The 23,321-nt window shown below is 38.2% G+C and overlaps 1 protein-coding gene across 2 annotated transcripts in view; it reads right to left on the bottom strand.

Moving 5' to 3' along the window:
- The window catches only part of POLD3 (DNA polymerase delta 3, accessory subunit), an 86,018-nt gene that overhangs the window by 5,639 nt on the left and 57,058 nt on the right, over positions 1-23,321 (bottom strand). For both annotated transcript variants that reach the window (XM_070425620.1, XM_070425619.1), the window contains exons 9-11: positions 22,164-22,270; positions 2,931-3,043; positions 1,726-1,804 (exon numbers count right to left, since the gene is read on the bottom strand). In XM_070425620.1, coding sequence (XP_070281721.1) covers positions 1,726-1,804; positions 2,931-3,043; positions 22,164-22,270 — 299 coding nt within the window. The remainder of the gene's footprint in view (positions 1-1,725; positions 1,805-2,930; positions 3,044-22,163; positions 22,271-23,321) is intronic.

Genomic DNA, 23,321 nt, shown 5'->3' with positions numbered 1-23,321 from the left:
TCTTCACTAGTTTTAACAACCACATGCCTATGAAAAACTGATTCTTCAGCCAATCAATATTTTTGAGTCAAAAATTTGAACAAAAAAAAAAGTAAAAAAAACTTCTCTAGGAGAACCAAGCTGTGGCAGGTGCCACAGAAGAGAAGAAACAACAATTATGGGCTAATCCAACTAACAACAGGTTTAAGAGGCTCACCCATAACTCTTTCAAGTATAGAAATATAGTACTAGGATCTGAGCATCCCATCAGGCCAAATCCTAAAAGCTCCACAGAAGTCTGGTTCAATTGTGGAAAAGGTACAACAAGCTGAAACATGGCCGAAGGATAAGCCAATGACTCAAAGCCTGAATTCTTTTCTTACAATTGAAGTACACCACTGTATATTGTAAAATGATAACCACTGTAGGTTTAGTTAGTAGGTAGCATCCATTATCTCACATAGGTAAACAAAAAGAGAAAGCAAAAGTTTTTTCTTTGTGAAGAAAACTGTTCAGGTACATTCTTTACTTTCACATACATCATATAACAGTGTTAACAGTATCATCACACTGTACATACATCCCTAGTACTTACTTATCCTGTAAGTAGAATTTTGTACCTTTGACCACCTTTTTCCTATTCCCCCTGCCTCTGGTAACCACAAATCTGATTGCTTTGTCTATGAGTTGTTTTTTTAGGTTCCACATGTAAAAGAAGTCATACAGTATTTGTCTTTCTCTGTCTGATTTATGGTTAGCACAATACCCTCAAGGTCCATCCATGTTGTCACACATGGCAGGATTTCTTCATGTTTTTTTAATATACATATTTTTATTGATTTCAGAGAGGAAGGAAGAGACAGAAACATCAATGATGAATCATTGATCAGCTCCCTCCTACACACCCTGTGCTGGGGATCGAGCCCACAACCCTTGACTGTTCAGTCCACAGACTGACACTCTATCCACTGAGCCAAACAAGCTAGGGCTTCATGTTTTTTATATGGCTGAATAATATTCTGTACACACACACACACACACACACACACACCCCAACTTCTTTCTTCATTCATTCATTCATCTGTCAATGGATACTTAGGTTGTTTCAAAGCCTAAATTCTGTTCCTCTCTAGGCCTCCATAAGAAGCACATTCTTTTACCCAGCATGGCTTACAAAAAGGAAATATTAAGGAAGTGAATTGGAAGAGTCAAACCTCTATGAAAAACAAATGGAACAAAATACGAAAGACTCATGACACTCTCTTCAGTCTAATCATCTGTAGAAGCTTCTTTTCCACTGTTCAAATGTATAAAATGACCATTCTAAAAAAACTAATGTTTCTCAACATCAATGATAACATCTTAAGCTGGTATTGTAATTTCCATCTCGAAAGTGTTTTTAGATATATTACCTCACCTGAATCTTCACAATAACCCACATGTAGGCAAAATGGAAAATTTTACCTCCATTCCATAGATCAAGAAATTCCCCACCAGAGGTGACAACTTTCATCCAAGATCTCAAAGCTTATTTTTATAGTGTATGGTCCAGACAAGACCAGGTGTTCTACCTATAGTTGTAGTGGTCTCATACAATGCTATTCCAAGTGTGGGCCACAGACAGGCAGCACCACCGGGGGTGAGTCCCATGCACACTCAAGTTTGGGGCACGCTGCTCTATGAAGGATCATGGTGCCTCTCTGTGGTAATAACTACCTCTGAATTTAAACCCCAAATTTTTCTTACCTATGCAGCCTTCCTCATCCACAAAGGTTTTAGATTTCATCACCCGCTTTCGTTTTCTTTTGTTTTCTCCACTTAAGCTCTGAAAGATCAGAGGTTATAACATTAAGGTGACCAATAAAACTACAAAGAAAAATAGAAGTTTAATTTATAACAAGCAACCTCCAATACCCCACGATGGTAAGCTGAACGAGGAATTCTGCACATTTCCTGTTAGAGGACCAGCCCTACCACACAGACAAGTGATGGTCACTGTATGTGCAGGCTTGATGTTTCATTGTTCATGAGAAGAAAAGTAACATATTGAGCAAAAATCTGAGTTCATTCAGTAACATACTTTTGTTGAGCAGTGCAGGCACCATGGGTTAAAAAGACCAACAGGACAAGAACCTTAATGGAGAAGACAGACAGGAAAACAGACCATTTTGATAAAGGCATTACTGGAGGGCCGAGGCAGGTATTATGGGAGCACACAGGGAAGGCCCCTAAACAGACCAGAGATTTCCACGACATCTGCCCCTGCTGTAGATACTTGCTATTTCAGCCTTGTCACTGCAACACAGGCCTGTCTAATTTAGTCTCAAACTGGTATTTTACTTTCCTCTATCTCCACTGGTCTTTAATCCCATATGCTCTTAGGCTAATGAAGAAATCAATGCAAAATTTAAATGACAGTCTTAATACAATGAATTCAGGAAAAATGATAGACATAAAGGAAAAAGAAACTTGTCAGCACCCATCTTCTCAACTCTTCATTATTTACACTAACAGACACAGACAAGATGCAGCTCAGGATCACTCAAAACTACATTTCCCCATTTGTTGCCGGCTTTTCTCATCCAGGCCTTTTCTGGAAGAGTAACCAACATGCATAAGCTGTTTGTTCTATCTTTCACACACTTTGCTTTGATGCAGGCAAGACTTCATTTTGCACAATTCCAACGGGAGTTGGGTAGCACCGCAGCCCTGATGCTGGAGGTCATGGAAAACAAAGAGCTCCCTCTGAAACTTTGACCTACAGCTGAAATCTCATGTCAAGTGAGAAGACATATTACCCTGTCTTCTTACAACCTATAGGAGAGAATGAGACAAGAGCCATCTACTGGCACTTGTGAAGTATACAGCAGAGAACAGATTTAACATAGCAGTTTTAGGCCCTTGGGTGAAAAAGAACACATGGAAGGGTAGCCATCCCAGGAAAGCTGTACCTTGACAGAAGGAGGCTCTGGCTCAGTCTTCGTCACTGGTTCAGGAGGTGGAGATGCAGGAGGAGGTGGGGATGGTGACTCAGCTTCATAAACCCCAGGAGAATCTGGTATGACTGAAATTATGAAACAAGCTTCAGTAAGAGAACTACAGGCACTATCTGGTACATCGCCTTCTCCACTGGCTCAGTTTCCATATCCAGCAAAGGACATTTTGCAGGCAGTAATTCATGACAACCAAGGACTCTGCAGTTACATATCTCTACACAAATATATCCTTAAAAAATGCATATTTTATACAAAGAAAATTAGAGAATCAAGAATCATTAGAGCTGGAATGTACCTTAGAGATGATCATAGCTAAATATTATTTTACAGATATGTCAGGTATGAAGTTGTTTTATAAATATCCACTGATCACCTCCTATGAGTCATGTATATCACATTGTTTCACTTTATCCTCACAACAATCCTGAGACAAATATTATTCACACATTGGAATTGAGTAAACAGAGGTTCAGAGAGGTTAGTTAGACAAGGTCACGAGCTTACAACTGAGGCAGAAGGTTTTAAAGCAAGTCCATCTGATTTCTCAACCTTACTACTCCAACTATCCCACGCTGCCTCACCATTCAGGACCAGACATTTTCTCTTAAGATCAAGTAAGTGGAGATCATCTCAGATCATACCCAATGTGCCATGCCAGAGTCTCTGTGACTGTGGTCTGAGGATTCTTTGCAATCACTTGAGATGTTAGACGGAAACTTTCCAGCTGATGTTAAGAGCATAAACTTGGGGGCGGGGAAGGGGGGTCATCTTTGAAATGATTACAATTAGAGCTCTAACAACTAAGACCTGCTTATTATGCTGTATGGCAGGCGTGGGGAACATCTGACCCACGGGCTATATAAGGCCTGCGAAATTATTTGGTCTGGCCCCGCCAAGGTAATAGGGGTGAGTTAATTAAATGTTTGACCCAATATAGCAGGCTAATTTTTAAAGTTGATAATTTTATATGGCCCACAAATTATGTTATAAATATCCAACTGGTCCTTGGCAAAAAAAAAAAAGTGCCCCACCCCTGCTGTATAGGAACTATTTCTAGTGATGGCCCCACTGATGAGGCCAGTTTTGCTATACTAAGAACACTTTTCTGAAAGAAACATTGCTAAAGAAGTGACATCACCGAGAGGAGAGCGCCACCAGGAGGATCCCATCATTTCCAAATAGTTCCAGAAACAGTGGTCTTAGAAGGCCCATGAGAGGGGAAGTGAAAATCCTCAGCTGACCTATTGCTTAATCACCACAAAGAAACTGCTGGTCAAGGGACTGCGTAGCTGCTTAGCCACACCTGCTCTCTGAATCTCCTGGCTGTATTCAAATTCTTAGCACAAGTCTTGGATCTGAAATCCTCCCAACTGATTAGCTCAGTGTTAAAAATTATGACTGTGGAGGGTTCAAGGCCAAATGACCTAAAGAGGTGAAGCAGAACGAGAGCCAGAACAAAACAATAAATATACACTTCAAGTATGAAATGGGCCCCCAAACTTTATAGGCTCTGGGACACAAGAGAGACACATAAAAAGAAAGTGGTCCAGCTATCACCCAGCTCTGGGAGGCTAGAACCTGATGGGTGCTCAAGCAAGCAAAAGGAAAGTTAAACCACAGAACCAAGCACCCATTTTTTTTCTGACCTATAACTATTAAGAAAGCTGTGTCCCAATGTGTTAGAGCGGTAGGAGAAAAGTTTATGCAGTAAGGAAGCCAAAGAAAAGGAATTCTGAGTACCCACAGTAATAAACTCAGGAGTACTTACTCTATTTACAGTTCTGTTAAGTACCTGACTTAAGCAAGGAAAACACTTAATGCTAGTGGCACCTTCTAAGACCCCTTTTTCACTTCAATGTATGAAACTGTTTATTTAGATTCCCCCTCCAGACTCTAAGCTCCATAGAGGTATAGGTACCATGATTTCACTGGCACTGAACACACAGTAACAATAACTTCTTATTTTTAAATAAAGAAAAACAATTATTTTCTGAACTAAATCTGAGATGAGGGGTTTCTCTGTCAAGGAAGATTCAGCATACACCTCCCTCTTCACTCACCCCAGAGAAAAACATTATAATGATAAAGGAATGAAATGTAAATACCCCACCCCACGCTAGGGAAGAGAACAAAAGAGAAGCCAAACACTCTTAATGAGTAAGAAATTTCAACAAATCCCTGGAAGACAGAAGGCAGATGGCTGACAGAAGGTTAACAAAAGAAGCACCAACCAGTTAGATGAGTCAGATGGAAGATGTTACTATCTATTATAAAACTTCCGTTTTATCTGATTTTTGAAATTGTAATAAGGTATTTTAAAAAATTTTTTAATGAAAATATTTTAAGGAAGAAATTATAGGGAAAACAACTAGAATTTTCTGGACTTTACAATCATTCATTCTCATAATAACCCCACAAAGTCATTATTAAACTGAGGTTTCATCCAAAGACATTAAAACAAAACAAAACAGAAACAACAAACAAACATGCCCTAGCTGGTTTGGCTCAGTAGATAGAGCGTCAATTGTGAATTTGATTAACACTTCTATTATAGAGAAAGGGCGAATAGCGATATTAAAATATTTTTTCTAATTTCCTTTCAATGTGCACGAATTCGTGCACCAGGCCACTAGTCAATGATGAGAGAGAATCACCTATTGGTCACCTCCTGCACACCCCACACCGAGCATCAAGCCCACAGTCCAGGCATATAGCCTGACTGGGAATCCAACTGTGACCTCCTGGCTCCTAGGTTGACACTCAACCATTGAGCCACACAGGCCAGGCTGAGTTTATTCTTGTATTATTCCTTAATTATTGTATTATTTTCTATACAAACAATTGTAAACCTACTTTTGTCCCACCCTGTCTAACTGTAAAAAATATGCAGTTTTTCAGTAGCGAGACATCACTTACAGTGCTCTCAACAAAAGAAAGCATCCTTTATTGAAAGGAGAACAAGACTGTAGCAAAACAAATTTTAGGGATCCAGCAAGGTAACCACTGTTGATCAGAATTTTCTGGCAGAGACTGGTAACTAGAATTCCTGGAAATCATAGCTTCCTAGGAAATTTTTTTTACTACCGATCTTAGCCTTCCAAAGGGGGTCATTTGCTTAACATTCTCCATAAGCAATCTGGAAGGACTGAAAATGTTTAGCAAAGACAACATATTGGTTAAAACTATTTCTTCCTAGCAATGTAGTTCTTAATGTTACTTCTTTCTGGGTTCAGCCTTCTCTTACTTTATGAAGAGAGTAATTGTTAAAAGTGCTGACTGCCAGGGAGAGAAGAAAGGAATAGCCTCTTAAGTAGAGAGTTAAGGAAATGAAGGTGGGAACTTTCTGAGAGAAGGCAGGATGACTATATTACTTATTCCTACTGTTAATTACTGAGCACCTCAACAGGAAAGGTGGAGGGAGAAGAAGAAAACCTCGTTTGTGTCAAGCACTCTCCTGGCACTTTTTTTTTTCCTTTCTTTTTTTTTTTTTTTTTTTAATATGTTTTTTGATTTTTTAGAGAGGAAGGGAGAGAGTTAGAGATAGAAACATCAATGAGAAACATCACTGATCAGCTGCCTTCTGCATGCTCCCTACTGGGAATCTAGTCCCGCAACCCGGGCACGTGCCCTGACAGGGAATCGACCAGGGGATCTCTTGGTTCCTGAGTCAACGTTCAACCACTGAGCCACACCTGTCAGGCTCCCCTGGCACTTTTGACACATTATCTTATTTGATGTTCATAAAAAGCCTACACAGTTTCTAATAATATCTCCATTGTAGAGCTGAGAAAACAAGGAATTGAAGTTGATAATCTGTCTAAAGTAGTGGTTCTCAACCTTTCTAATGCTGCGACCCTTTAATATAGTTCCTCATGTTGTGGTGACCCCCAACCAAAAAATTATTTTCGTTGCTACTTCATAACTATAATTTTGCTACTGTAAACAATATGTAATTATATATGTGTTTTTCGATGGTCTTAGGCGACCCTTGTGAAAGGGTCATTGGACCCCCAAAGGGGTCGAGACCCACAGGTTGAGAAACCACTGGTCTAAAGAGTCACACAGTAAGTGGTGGAGGTAAGATTTAAATGCAGACTGTCTGACTCCAAAGTCCCTGCCAGCAAGTCCACTCCTGCTGCTTATGTGCTAACTTTGAGCTCAAAACAGCATACTAAATGGCACATATTCAGTGTAACAGAAATAAAACAAGAATAGGTTAGAGACTGTGGAAAGGTTTAAAATAAAATCCCACTGGCTTTGAGACAAAGAAATTTAGAAGTAAATTGGCCATGGTTTATAAATTTAGTCAGATGCCAAAAATTATTTTTGCCAGAGTAAAAATCTGAGAGCCTCTGCTTTACATCATCTGTTACTATAGGTTGTCCATTTCTATCACATTTCTTCTCACTCATTTCCAAACTAAATAACCCCACTCGTATTTCAAATCACCCATGGGTATAATTGTTGTGGGCTAAGGGTCAGAATCACAGAGATTATTTCAAAAGTATGTAATGAGTGCTCAATCAACCACAGTAATTCTTTGACTTAGAAGCTGACTCCTTTACTAATACTAGAGTATCTAGTTTCCCTTTCTAATATACATTAGGCTCATGGCTTCAAAGACTTTTCCAGAATCTTCCCCAAGTTCTTTTCCTGGTTGAAAATAGGGAAGACTGTTCCAATTAACATATATCCCTAAGTTACTTCCAAATTATTTTCCCATGTGTCTGCAGAGAGTTGCCTCTATTTTCTCAATTCTTAACTGGTCAGAATGTTCCTTGATGGTTGTTTCATCAACACACTTGGGAGTGTTCCTTTAAGTAGTCATGGTCAAAGCATTTTGATAAATGTCACAGAATGAGTATCTAGCAACTGCCCCTCTGGGATGCCCACAATGCATTCTCCCTACCCATTCCAAGGATTCATTAAAAACCATGGCTCTGTTGGGCACTGTACCTCTCACTTACATAAACTTGAACATGTAAGCATGACTTGGGAGGATCTAAATCCATGGAAGAGTCAAAAGATGTACCTCCTGTCATAGCCAGATTCAACCTTTTGTACAGTTTCTTAGATCTATTCCTTTCTTTTGCATTATGTCATCTATATATACTTTTTTTTTCCACTCAAGAACAGGAGTTATGCTTGAGCTCATACCCCCTTTTGGAGAATTTCTGTTATCATTTTCAGTTCTTATAGTAGTTTCTAAAAGTAGAATTAAAAAGTTTAGTTTTGTCCTTCAACAGCACAGCAGGTTCTTTTTTTTATTTTCCCACTCATTTTTCTTCTTTAATATTGCTCAGCATCGATTTGTTTGTTTTTGTCTATGTTCCTTTACATGATACTGAATTCCTTTGGACTAGCATTCCTCTCTCCCCTCCCATTACTTAAAATGTTTTATACCCATTATAGCAAGAACTCATGGAGAATCCTAGCTAATAAGAGGGAATATACAAATTGACCATCACGCTGTAACACAACGGTGACACCCAAAGCAGAGGCGGGATATCCTGTAACACAAGATGGCGGCACACACAGCGGAGGCTGGGTTCCCGTAACACAAGGTGGCGGCGCCCAAATCACACTGAAGAGAAGGTGCCTGTGTAAACTGTGAAATGCATGCCCTTAACGAAATTCAAGAGGCATTCACATTGCATGGAATGAAATGTTCACATTTCAAACTTCCAGACTATCCTTCATTAATGAATACAAATACATGTGATGAATCGTACGAACAACAACGGGCACAGGTTTTGATAAATTCTCTGCATGATGAACAGCTGGCAGCCTTTCAGCCATCGAATATCAAACTGTACACCCCAAATGCTTTTTCTTGGATAGTCCAGGTGGTAGTGGAAAAACATATCTGTATAAAGTTTTAATACATTGTATTAGAGGTCGTGATGGTACTGTTTTACCCACAGCATCTACAGGAATTGCTGCACATTTACTTCTCGATGGAAGAACCTTTCATTCCCAATATAAATTACCAATTCCATTAAATGAAACTTCAATTTCTAGACTTGATATAAACAGTGAAGTTGCTCAAACCACGAAAAAGGCCAAATTCTCATTATTGATGAATGCACCGTGGCATCCAGTCATGCTATAAACGCCACAGACAGATTACTAAGAGAAATTATGAATTTGAATGTTACATTTGGTGGGAAAGTTCTCCTTCTCAGAGGGAATTTTCGACAATGTCTCAGTGTTGGGCCAATGCTATGCGATCGGCCATAGTACAAACGAGTTTAAAGTACTGTAATGTTTGGGGATGCTTCAGAAAGTTGTCTCTTATAACAAATATGAGATCAGAGGATTCTGCTTATAGTGAATGGTTAGTAAAACTTGGAGATGGCAAACTGGATAGCAGTTTTCATTTAGGAATGGTTATTATTGAAATCCCCTGTGAAATGATTTGTAATGGACCTATTATTGAAGCTACCTTTGGAAATACTATATCTATAGATATTAAAAATATATCTAAATGTGCAATTCTTTGTCCAAAAAGTGAGCACGTTCAAAAATTAAATGAAGAAATTTTAAATATACTCAATGGAGATTTTCACACATATTTGAGTGATGATTCCATTGACTCAACAGATGATGCTGAAAAGGAAAATTTTCCCATCGAATTTCTTAATAGTATTACTCCTTCAGGAATGCTGTGTCATAAATTAAAATTGAAAGTGGGTGCAATCATCATGCTATTGAGAAATCTTAATAGTAAATGGGGTCTTTGTAATGGTACTAGATTTATTATCAAAAGATTACAACCTAACATTATCAAAGCTGAATTATTAACAGGATCTGCGGAAGGAGAGATTCTTCTGATTCCAAGAATTGATTTGTCCCCATCTGGGCCTCCCATTTAAATTGATTAGAAGACTGTTTCCTGTGATGCCAGCATTTGCAACAACTATTAATAAATCACAAGGACAAACTCTAGACAGAGTAGGAATATTCCTACCTGAACCCGTTTTTGGACATGGTCAGTTATATGTTGCTTTCTCTCGAGTTCAAAGAGTGTGTGATGTTAAAGTTGTAAATACTTCATCACAAGGGAAATTAGTCAAGCACTCAGAAAGTGTTTTCACTCTTAATGTGGTGTACAGGGAGATATTAGAATAAGTTTAATCACTTTCTCAGTCATTGTTTGCATCAATGTTATTTTTATATCATGTTTTTGTTTTCATATCATATGTTTGTTGTTTTATACCATGTTTTTGTTGTTAAATCATTTTGTTATTGTTTATTAATAAATTCATATATTATTTTCATATACATTTTACTCATTTCCTCTCATCTCTGACACTTCTATTATAGAGAAAGGGCAAATAGCAATATTAAAATATTTCCTCTAATTAATACCCTTTTAATGTGCATGAATTTTGTGCACCAGGCCAATAGTATAAATATATTATAGCAACTCAAGCTTTTCACCATTGGTTCTCAAAGCAGGCTTTTGACGGTAGAAGTCATCTGGCATATCAATTCAAACCAAGGGTCCTTCTCTTAAGCCTCTTTCTCTGCCTATACACTTTCATTAACACAACTTGGAAAGAGATTTTGGCTCTTAGACTTAATACAGTCAAACCTCCATTCTCGAATGTCTCCCATCTCAAACAATTTGGTTCTCAACCGAGTTGTTCATGGAAAAAAATGTCTCAGTTGTCCAACAAAACTTCAGTTCTCAACCTGACAACCCTTTCATGCTGGTACATCAGCATGACAAAAAGCATCTCAGACCACAAACAAAAGAAAGAATGCACCAGTATTAGTCAGTTTACAGCTAAACCTTGCCTTGTTAACATCTCAGGAAACTGCTGTAAATATATTTATGGTGAGGTTTTTTTGCTTTTGTTGTTGGCCAAATGGATGATTAGCACAATTTTAAACCATAAAGAGGCCATCAAGAGTGCTAATGCTGCTAGAGTGTGACAGAAACAATGATCAAAGGCAATTGAAGAGGTAGAAAAACTATTGATTTGGATAAATGAAAAGCAATTAGCCAGTAACAACATTTTTTAGTCCATGATATATGAAAAAGTGAAGACGCTGCATAATGACCTCCTGAAAGACACCCCTGGAACAAGTGCTGAAAGTAATTCATTTAAGGCTAGTAGGGATGGTTCAATCAATTTAAGAAAAGCAGTGTTTATAGAGTAAACAGTACATTAGACATACCCTATATCAGGGGTCCTCAAACTATGGCCCACGGGCCACATGCAAATACAAATATTGTATTTGTTCCCATTTTGTTTTTTTACTTCAAAATAAGATATGTGCAGTGTGCATAGGAATTTGTTCATAGTTTTTTTTTAAACTATAGTCCGGCCCTCCAACAGTATGAGTGACAGAGAACTGGCCCCCTGTTTAAAAAGTTTGAGGACCCCTGCCCTATATAATAAAAGGCTAATATGTAAATAGACCGAATGGCAGAACAGCCAAACAACCGGTTGCTATGGTGTGCACTGACCACCAGGGGGTGCACGCAGAACATGGCAGATGTTGGCTGCAGCGGGATGGTAGAGCAGGTGAGCGGGGCACCAGACCAAGGTGGGGCACTGGTCACTGTCATCAGGGTGAGCCTCTGGTGGTTACTGAAAATTCTTTGCTCCCGTATGCCATGGTCCCACTGGGCGCTCACACCCGCTGCCGGTGGAGCCGCCGCTCGCACCCGCTGCTGGCACCTGGCGCCAGTCCCAATCACTCGGCGCCATCAGCGGGTGTGAGCAGCAGCTGCCAACCCCGACTGCCCCTCAGGGCTTCTCCACCTCCCCTGCTTCTGAGGGGCAATGAGGGCCAGCAGCCGCCTCTCGCACCTACTGCAGTGACGGCCCCGCTCGCACCCGCTGCTGGTGCCAGCCTCAATTGCTCCACGCCGTCAGTGGGTGCGAGCAGGGCCAGCGCCATCACCATGTGGGAGTGGCAGTGGCGGGAGCAGGGCTGCCAGCAGATAGGGGGCTGGGGGCCGCAGCAGGAGGGGCCAGACGGGGGCATGGAGGATGGGCCAAGACCTGCCCCTGTGCCCACCACAGCCTCGCAGCCCACAGTTCCTTTCAAGGTGCATGAATTCGTGCACTGGGCCCCTAAGCACTGTATATAAGAAAGATTAAAACGGAATCATTTGGGGGGTCTGGAATGAATTAATTCAATTTACACTAATTTTCTAGGTGAGAATCTCACCTTTATTCTGTTTATTATACAAGAGTGTCCATGAAAGGGCCCATGACATCATTCTCTTTCAATGATGACACTATAGATTCTTCATCTTAGCATGGTTTTACCAACACCCTCGATGCCTACAACATAACCTGTTTTTAAAGATTCACATGAATGGAACATCTCCAGTTTATTTTTTGAAAAAGGAAAGGTCTTCAGCTGGTCTTGGTGTACCCTGAGACTTCTGCTGAGTGGCCTCAGACCCACTGGTGCCAAGTCTGAATGTTTATATCATCCTGGTGTGAACACTATGTGCCCCTACCTGGTGTGACTCACTGAGAACCTGCTTTAAGTAATTCATGTACCACTAGGCCGGTTCTCACCTTCCTAATGCCGCGACCCTTTAATACAGTTCCTCATGTTATGGTGACCCCCAACCATAAAATTATTTTCGTTGCTACTTCATAACTGTAATTTTGCTACTGTTATGAATCGTAATGTAAATATCAGATATGCAGGATGTATTTTCAGAGGTCGCAACCCACAGGTTGAGAACCGCTGCACTAGGGGCTCTTTTAGTGACTAAACCCGATAGATAGCCAGCATGTGGAGCTGGACCCAGGAGTACCTTGAGCCTCTTGATGACCTACCCCAGGCTGGGTACTGGTGGAAGCAGGCCTCAGTATGAAGCGTGGCCCTTCCCACATGCACCTTGGCCCAGCAGAGGGAGCCACCAACTGTGGATCACTTTGTAGCTCCTAATAGGTAGCTCAGAGCCAGTCACAGGCAGTGTCTGACACTGACCTGCACCAGAGTCCTCTCCATGGAGTCCATGCTTCAGTGAGTGGTAACTGCTGTTTTGGCGTATGTAAAGATTTAAATTTCGAGATAAAGTGATCCAAAAAAGGTCTGACTTTGTAAAGATGGTCTGTTACATGCTGTTTGTGAATTACCATTCAGATGGAAGAATATAAGTATATGCTCAAACCTCTAATAGGTTTTGGAAATATGGGTGATTCAAATAAAGGACCAGTTGACCAGTAATCTTTCCATTCTGGCTTCTTCATTAGTCCCATCAATAAAATTAAATCAAGAAACTTCTTTATATCCACATAAGGACTGTCAATCCATGGTGAAGTTTTAGTCGAGGTTTTGTGGTATATTTCCATTTGGTGATGGTATAAATTGGTTTGAGGAGTAAGGAGATTGAAAAAATCCTTATCAAAATAAATTGGTTGCCCTAACTGGCTTGGCTCAGTGGATAGAGCGTTGGCCTGTGGACTGAAGGGTCCCAGGTTCGATTCCGGTCAAGGGCATGTACCTTGGTTGCGGGCACATCCCCAGTAGGGGGTGTGCTGGAGGCAGCTGATAGATGTTTCTCTCTCATTGATGTTTCTAGATCTCTATCCCTCTCCCTTCCTCTCTGTAAAAAATCAATAAAATATATTTTTTAAATAAATAAATTGGTTACTTCACTTATACTTCGTGGGTCTTCAAATTAAACAGTTATGCCTGAAATATTTATACAAACCTCTAAGGCTGGTAAATGTCTTTTTCTGCCCATACTTCTTCAGAATCACTTTTGCTGTCAGGTATTATCACATTTCTCTTTTGTCTTTGTGATGGTCTAATGTCAGACTTATTACTATCTTCCAACAAAATACTACTATCTTCCAGCACATAATTAACTCAAAAGTTCTCTGCCGCAACATGTCTTTTTTAACCCTTTGCACTCCGCTGTTCCCTCTCAGGGGACATCGGAATTCTAGCATATCACTCGGATGTCCCCTCTCAGGGGACATTGCAGTTTATTAGTGATTACGGAGAATTGAGTTATTTCAACGCAACTTTTTGAGACATGCATGTTTCCCTGAAGTTTTATCTTGAAATGGCACAAGAAATTAAATCAAAATATCATAAAATTACTAAGATATATACAAGAAATGTCAGCGGGTTTTGTGTCGGATTAAACAATAAACTACATATTCCCGATGTGGAACAAAGAAAATGGGACTGCATTGTGTGTTTTAACAGGAAAACACCTGGTGGCAGGCGTCAAACCACTTATTACTGTCAAACATGCACTAATCAGCCTGCAATGCATATTGGGGAGTGTTACAAAACTTATCATACTGTACAAAATTATAAACAATAAAATATTGTGTTTTTTTTTGCAAATATACATTCCTCGATGTCACCCAATTCATATAAGTCCAATATCATTATAATACATTACTTGGTTCCAAAATTATACTAAATAATACAAGGGTCTGTAAATGCACGTTTCCGCCGCAAAGTAGCGTCGAGTAGCTGGTAGCCAATGTCCAGAATGGTTCGGAGTGCAAAGGGTTAAAACTTTTGCCATAATAAAAAATGGATAGAAAGAATTAGATGTATTGCTTGTCACATCTCTTGAAATACTGACTCACGAGTTGAGAAAAAGACACACATAATGAAGAGGAAAACTAGGGACAGCCAAAAAAGTGCCAAGTGGTGAAGTGGCTCATATCTTGCACCTCTTATAATCTGAGCCTAAACAAAGATAACTAAGAAAGCAGTCTAGAGCTCTCTTTTAAAACTCTATATTGCTTTCAGATCTTAAAATTACTTAAATTAATGTAAGTGCAGACACGAGTTATCTATGACCAGTCAATGCAATTTGGGAAAGGAAACACAAGTTAACCCGTGACTGGTCAGCAACGTTCAGACGCAGAAACATGAGTATACTCATGATGGATCAGCAAGGTGCTAGGATGTTCAAGGAACTTAGGGGATGAATGGAGGAACTCAGTAAAACTGTAACAAAGAGATAGTAAGCATAAACAAATGATATAGAAACCATAAAAAAGAGCCAGTCAGAAATGAAGAATACAATAACTGAAATGAATAATACACTAGAAGGAATGAACAGCAGATTAGATGAAGTAGTGAGTCAAATCGGCCATTTGGAAGACAACGTAACAGAAGACACACATTCAGAACAGCAAAAAGAAAAAAATAGTTTTTAAAAGGAGTTTAAGGGACTTCTGGGACAACATCAAGCATAACAACATCTGCATCATAGGGGTAATGGAGGAAAAGAGAGAGACAAAGGAATTGAGAGCCTGTTTGAAGAAATAATAACTGAAAACTAGTTTCCTAACTTGATGAAGAAAAAAGGCACACACGTCCAGGAAGTACAGAGAATCTCAAACGAAAAGAACCAGAGAGGCCCAGCCACATCAAGACACTTCATTATTAAATGGCAAAGGTTAAAGACAAAGAGAAGTATTATAAACAGCAAGAGAAAGACAGTTAATTACCTACAAGTAAGCTCCCATAAGTCTATCAGCTGATTTCTGAAAATATAACACTAGAGGCTGGAGGGAATGGCACAAAGTATCCAAAGTAATGAAAAGCAAGAACCTGCATCCAAGACTACTCTATCTAACAAGGCTATCATTTAAAATTGAAGGTGAAGTAAAGAGCTCCCCAGACCAAAATAAAGGTTAAAGGAGTTCATTATCACCAAACCAGTATTACAAAAAATGTTAAAGGGACTTCTTTAAGAAAAAAAGGAAACATAAATATGAATAATAAAATAGCAATAACTACATACTTATAAATAATCATTTTAAATATAGATTAAATGCTACAATCAAAAGACATAGGGTAACTGAGTGGATATGAAAACAAGAGACTTCAGATAAAAGACACACACAGACTGAAAGTAAGGGGATAGAAAAAGATATGTTATGGTAATGGAAATAAAAAAAAGAGCTGGAGTAGCAATACCTATATCAAACAAAATAGACTTTAAAACAAAAGCTATAGTAAGAGACAAAGAGAAGGACATTACATAACGATAAAGGGAGCAATCCAACGAGAGTACATAACCCTTGTAAACATTTATGCACCCAACATAAGAGCGCCTAATATATAAACAAAGCAAATACTGGACATAAAGGGAGAGGTTGATAGCAATACAGTAATACTAGGACTTTAATACGCCATTGACATCAATGGATAGATCTTCCAGACAGAAAATCAACAAGAAAACATCAGCCTAAAAGGACACAGTAGACCAGATGGACTTAATTTATACTTTCAGAGCATTTCATACCAAAGCAGCAGAGTATGTATACATTCTTTTCAAGTGCACACAGAGCATTTTCCAGTATAGACCACATGTCAGGACACAAAACAAGTCTCAATAAATTTAAGAAGATTGAAATCATATCAAGTATCTTCTCCATGACTACAATGGTATGAAACTAGAAAGGAAGTATAAGAAAAAAAACAACAACTGAACGACACAAACACGTAAAGGCTAAATAACATGCTACCAACCAATGAATGGGTTCATAATGAAATCAAGGAAGAAATCAAAGGATACCCTGAGGCAAATAAAAATGAAAACACAACAACCCTAAATCTATGAGACACAGTGAAAACAGTCCTAAGAGGGAAATTCATAGAATTACAGTCCTGCTTCAAGAAACATGAAAAATCTTGCCTACCCGGTTTGGCTCAGTGAATAGAGCGTCAGCCTTTGAACTGAAGGATCCTGGGTTCAATTCAGGTCAAGGGCACACACCTCAGTTTTAGGCTCAATCCCTGGCCTTGGTCGGGGTGTGGGAGGCAACCAATCGATGTTTCTCTCTCTTCTCTCCCCCTCCTTTCCACACTCTCTAAAATTCAATGGAAAAATATCCTCGGGTGAGGATTAACAATAAAAGAAACATGAAAAATCTCAAACAATATTACCTTACACCTAGAGGAACCAGAAAAAGAACAAAGTCCAAAGTGAGTGGAAGGAAGGAAATAATAAAGATCAAGTGGAAATAAACAAAATAGAGTCTAAAAAAAAAATAAGAAAGATTAATAAAACCAAGAGCTGCTCCTTTGTAAAGATAAACAAGACTGATAAACCTTTAACCAGACTCATCAAGAAAAAGAGAGGACCCAAATAAATAAAATCAGAAATGAAAGAAGTAACAACTGACACCACAAATAGACAAAGGATTATGAGAAATTATGAGAAACTATATGCCAACAAATTGGACAATATGGAAATGAATAAATTCCTAGAAAAATACAATCTTCCAAAAGTGAATCAAAAAGGAACAGAAAATCTGAACAGATTAATTTTAACTAATGAAATCAACGCAGTATTCAAAAAAATTCTCAGCAAACAAAAGTTCTGGACCAGTTGGCTTCACAGGTGAATTTTACCAAACATTTCAAGACTGACTAACACCTGTTCTTCTCAAACTATTCCAAAAAATTCAAGAGGAGGGAAAACTCCCAATCTCATTTTACAAGGCCAGCATTATCCTAATTCCAAAATCAGATAAAGACACTACAAAGAAAAAAAATTATAGGCCAATATCCCTGATGAACATAGATGCAAAAAATCATCTATAAAATATTATCAAACTGAATTAAGTAAAACATTAAAAAGATCATACACCATGGTACAGTGAGATTTCATCCTAGGATGCAAGGTTGGTACAATATCCATAAATAAATGTGATACACCACATAAACTAACTGAAAAATATAATATCAATAATGCAGAAAAGGCTTTTGTCAAAATCCAGCATCCATTTATGATAAAAACTCTTAGCAAAGTGGGACTAGAGAAAACATACTTCAACATAATAAAGGTCATATATACAATAAACCCACAACTAACATTGTACTCAGTGGGGAAAAACTAAAAGTGTTTCCCTTAAGATTAGGAACAAGATGAGGATATCCACTTTCACCACTCTTATTTAGCATAGTACTGGAAGTCCTAGCCATAGCAATCAGGCAAGAAGAAGAAATAAAAGGCATCCAAACTGGAAAGGAAGAAATAAAACTGTCATTATTTGCAGACAACATGATACTGTATATAGAGAACCCTACAGATTCCACCATAAAACTAGAACTGATAAACGAATTCATTAAAGCAGCAGGACACAAAATAAATATTTAGAAATGGGTAGCATTTTTATATACCAACTAGAGGCCTGGTAAATGAAATTCGTGCATGGGTAGGGTCCCTAGGCCTGGCTGGCAGTCAGGGCCGATCGGGGCCTTCCTTTCAGCTGTCAACCAGGGCCTTCCTTCGTTCCATGCCACCCCCTGGTGGTCAGCACACGTCATAGCGAACAATTGAACTGGTCTCCTGGTCGAACTCCCAAGGGGACAATTTGCATATTGGGCTTTTATATAGAGAGATAATGAACTATCACAGCAATTTCAACCAGTATGCTGCAAGGATTTTTAAAACATGCAATACCTGACTAGTCAGGGACAATGACCTCTTTTCCCTTAGATTGTCAAATAAAAAAATGACAACAGCCAACACAACAATAGCCCTCCAGTTTGAATAAATCAAAATTAGATTTATTTTTTTGTTCAGATCAGCAAAAAATGTATTTTTGGGGGTGCCGCAGAAATTTAGTAATTAGTTTATGTGTGCCATGAGATGATAAAGATTGAAAATCCCTGAACTATCAGAAAGAGAAATTATGAAAACAATCCCACTTACTATTGCATCAAAATAAAATAAAATACCTAGGAATAAATTTAACCAAGGTGGTAAAATACTGGTAATTTGGAAAATTTTAAGACACTGAAGAAAGAAATTGAAGAAGATACAAACAAATGGAAACATATACTGTGCTTATGGATAGGAAGAATTAACATAATTAAAATGCCCATAATACCTAAAGCAATCTGTAGATTCCATGCAATCCCTATCAAAATACAAATGGAATTTTTACAGAACTAGAATAATCCAAAAATTTATATGAAACCACAAAAGACCCCGAATAGCCAGAGCAATCTTGAGAAAGAACAAGTTAGAGGTATCACACTCCTAATTTCAAACTATAAGACTATAATAAAATTGCATGGTTCTGGCATAAAAACAGACACACAGATCAATGGAACAGAGTAGAGAGGCCAGAAATAAACCCACACCTATATGGCCAATTAATATAGCAACAACACTCAATAGGGTAAAGACAGTCTAGTCAAGAAATGGTGCTGGGCCAAAACCGGTTTGGCTCAGTGGATAGAGCGTCGGCCTGCGGACTGAAGGGTCCCAGGTTCGATTCCGGTCAAGGGCATGTACCTGGGTTGCAGGCACATCCCCAGTAGGAGATGTGCAGGAGGCAGCTGGTCGATGTTTCTCTCTCATCGATGTTTCTAACTCTCTATCTCTCCCTTCCTCTCTGTAAAAAATCAATAAAATATATTTAAAAAAAAAAAAAAAAAAAAAAAAGAAATGGTGCTGGAAAAAATAGATATATGCAATGAATGAAACTAGACCACTTTCTTATACCATATATAAGAATAAACTCAAAATGGATTAAGGACTTAAATGTAAAACTTGAAACCTAAAACTCCTAGAAGAAAACATAGGCAATAAAATCTCTGACATTTCTCTTAGCAATACTTTTTTCTAATATATCTCCTAAGTCAAGGAAACAAAAGAAAAAATAAACAAAATGGAACTACATCAAACTAAAAAGGTTTTCTAACAGTGAAAAAACCATCAACAAATGAAAAGACAACCTACTAAATGGGAGAAGTTATTCACCAATGATATATCCAATGAGGGGTTAATATCCAAAATTTATAAAAAACTCATACCACTCAACACCCCCCCAAAAAAACCCCAAAAAATAACCAATTCAATTTAAAAAATGGGTAGAGGACCTGAATAGACACTCCTCCCAAAAGGACATACAGATGGCCAAAAGAAATAGGAAAAGATGATCAACATCATTTATCATCAGAGAGATGCAAATTAAAACCATGATGACATATCACCTCACACCTGTCAGAAACTGTGTCATCAACAAATCAACCAGTGTTGGAGAGGATGTAGAGAAAAGGGGACTTTCTTGCCCTGTTGGTGGAAATGCAGATTAGTGCAGTCACTATGAAAAACAGTATGGAGGTTCTTCAAAAAATTAAAAATAGAACTGTCTCATGACCCAGCATTTCCACTCTAGGTATATACCCAAAGAAACCCAAAATACTAATATGAAAGAATATATGCTCCCTTATGTTCATTGCAGCATTATTTACAACTAGTGGCCTGGTGCATGGATTCATGCACATTGAAAGGAAATTAATTAGAAGAAATATTTTAATATTGCTATTCACCCTTTCTCTATAATAGAAGTGTCAGCCAAATTCACGATCAACAATGACAAATCGAAACACACGCATGCGATTGGGACTAGCGAGAGCTTTATATGTATCGCGCATGCGCGAGTCAACTTAGCCTTTTATAGATATAGAATAAACTTGCTTAATTAGACCTGCTTTCTGATGTAAACTTTTCCAGCCCAGTGAAGCACCCCAACTTCTCTTTCAGGTAATTGTCAGCAACACAGCAGTAAACATCAACATGAAGCAGATTATTATTGTAGATCACACAGGGAGAACGAAGGGTAAAATATTTAACTGCAGCAGTGTTTGACTATATTCTGTGCAGTGAGAAAACCTGAAGTCATTTTCAAGGTCCACCATTTCTTACTTCTTTTCAGTCAGGTCAAGTTTCTAAGCTTTCTAAATCTCCGTCTTCTGGCTAATGAAAAGAAAATAGGATTCCACCAAGTCTCCTATCTACCTACTCCAGGACTTCTGTGAGGATCAAATGAAATGAGGCAAGGGAAAACACTTCACAGACATTTGGTTACAGTGTAAAATGTTTCCACCTGGCTCTAAAGCAAGTCGTGTTCCTGGGCTGAAGAAACTGCAAAGAGGCTAGTCATCACTAGGGAGAGGAAGCCGGGCGTTGCTTTGTGACGTTATTACCCGGACGGACACTTAGCATATTAGTCTTTTATATATATAGATAGCCAAGATATGTGCTCATTAACAGATGAGTAGATAAAAAAAAAAGTGGTGGTACATATATACAATGGAGTATTAGTTGGCTATAAAAAAGAATGAAATCCTACCATTTGCAACAGTATGGGTGGACCTGGAAGGTATTATGCTAAGTAAAATAAGTCAGACAGAGAAAGACAAGTACCATATGATTTCACTTATGTGTGGAATCTAAAGGGCAAAATAAACGAACAAACAAAACAGAAAAAGACTCACAGATACAGAAAACAAACAGATGGGGGGACAGTGCCAGGGTGGTGGTAGCAGTGGTGTTTGTGGGGCTGGGTGAAAAAGGTGAAGGTAGTTACAAAAATGTCCTGGGGATATAAAGTACAGCACAGGGAACATAGCATTATTGTAATAACTATGTACAATTCCAAGTGGGTACTTGAAATATCGGGGGACCACTTTGTAAAGTATATTGTAATCTAACCACTATGCTGCACACCTAAAACTAATACAGAATAATACTGAATACAAACTGCAATTGAAAAATAAAATTTAAAAATAAATAAAAAGAAAAGGTTTTTGATGATATATATGTTAATAATCCTTATTTTCTTTTCCTTTGTATTGTTATTTTGGCAAATTACAAGAAAATGATAGTTCTGGTCAAAAGGCTAAAGTAAAGTAGATTTTAAACAGAAATAGGTGCTGTATGTGTCTGAATGCTAGGATTACTAGAGTAGTTGTGACCCATACTAAATTACTTTTTAGCTCTTTGAGCATCATAGTAAGAATTGACCCCTGCTGTGGACTGAATGTTTATGTTTCCCCAAAATTCCTATGTTGAAGCCCCAGTCCCTAATGTGATGGTCCCTGGAAGTGTGGATTTGGGGAAGTAACTGAATCAAGAGAACGGGGCCTAATGAATGAGATTAGTGCCTTTGCTAGCGACATGAGAAAGAGGATTTCTCTTCCTGCCATGTGAGGACAGAGCAAAAAAGATGTTCTTCTGCTAACCAGGAAGAGCTCTCTCATTAGGAACTGAATCAGCCAGTATCCTCATTTTGGACTTCTCAGCCTACAAAATTGTGAGGAATAAATTTCCGTTGTGTAAGCCACCCAGCCTATGGTATTTTTGTTATAACAGCCTGAACTGACCGACAATCCTACTAGCCAAAAATTAATAGCAATACCCACCTTCATCCTCACTGCTATCAGACTCAGGAAGTTTAAGTCTTCTCCTCTTTTTCTTCACGTTTACAGTTTCTTTTGTCTCATCATCAGAGAACTCCACTCGCTTCCCCCTGTGGCCATCCAGGAAAAATTGAAGCATGTTACACAAAATAAAATTATAAGTATTCATATGCTACTACTATGGGTCTTGCATCATAACTCATGGTCTTAATTCCAGAGGACAGAAAAATCAGTAAGAATTCTTTTTAAGGCTAACTGACCAGAACTAGGTTACTTCATGGGATGACCAGAATAAAAATTTTCTCTAGCTCTCTCTAGACCACTGGAAACTACTACCAGATTATTGAGCATCTTCCTAAATTCTTACTGCCCCTGTTGGCCTTTCAATAATTAAACAAGCATTCAATAAGCAGCTACTAACTACATATATGAGGCTCTTTGCTAAACAATGAGGATGTAAGGATCAAGAAAATACTGTTCTCAAGGAGCTTTAACTGGAAAAACAGGTATAAGCACTACTGTAATACAATGTGACCATTTTATCGGACAAATGTTATGGGACATGAGTCTTACTTAAAAACTTTAAAAGCTAAGTATAAGTTCATCAGATAGAAAAGGGGTACATATTTTATAGAGAAAAAAACAATATGAGCAAAAGCATTAGACCTCAAGGTGTATCTAATGACATAATAAAAAACCTATACTCCATCCCATCCTGACATTATTTCACTCCTCTGGATACTCCATCACATTATTCATTCATTAAAGGGCCCACTGTATGTTAGAGACATAATTTATATCTACAAGTATTTTATTTCTTATATAACTTAAAGTATCAACTTATTTTTCTATCTTAAGGTATGAAAAGACAAATTAAACCCAAAATAAATAGAAGGAAATAATAAATATAAGAGCAGAAATCAATGAAGTAAAGAAAATTAACACAGCTAAAAGGCATTACTTTTGGGGGAAAAGATTAATAAAATTAAAAAGCCTTTTACAAGACTAATAAAGACAAAAAATATAAAGAATGAAGGAATCTGCAGTGGTAACTACAGGTACTCAAAGAATAAGGATATATTATGGACAACTTTACCCAATAAGCTCAACAACTTAGATAAAATAAATTCCTTTAAAAACACAACCTAACTGACTCAAAAA

Source organism: Myotis yumanensis, unplaced genomic scaffold (assembly GCF_028538775.1).
Source record: "Myotis yumanensis isolate MYYU_CA2020_CCGP unplaced genomic scaffold, mMyoYum1.0.hap1 SCAF_10, whole genome shotgun sequence".
Taxonomy (NCBI): domain Eukaryota; kingdom Metazoa; phylum Chordata; class Mammalia; order Chiroptera; family Vespertilionidae; genus Myotis; species Myotis yumanensis.
This window is presented reverse-complemented; position numbering and strand designations above follow the sequence as displayed.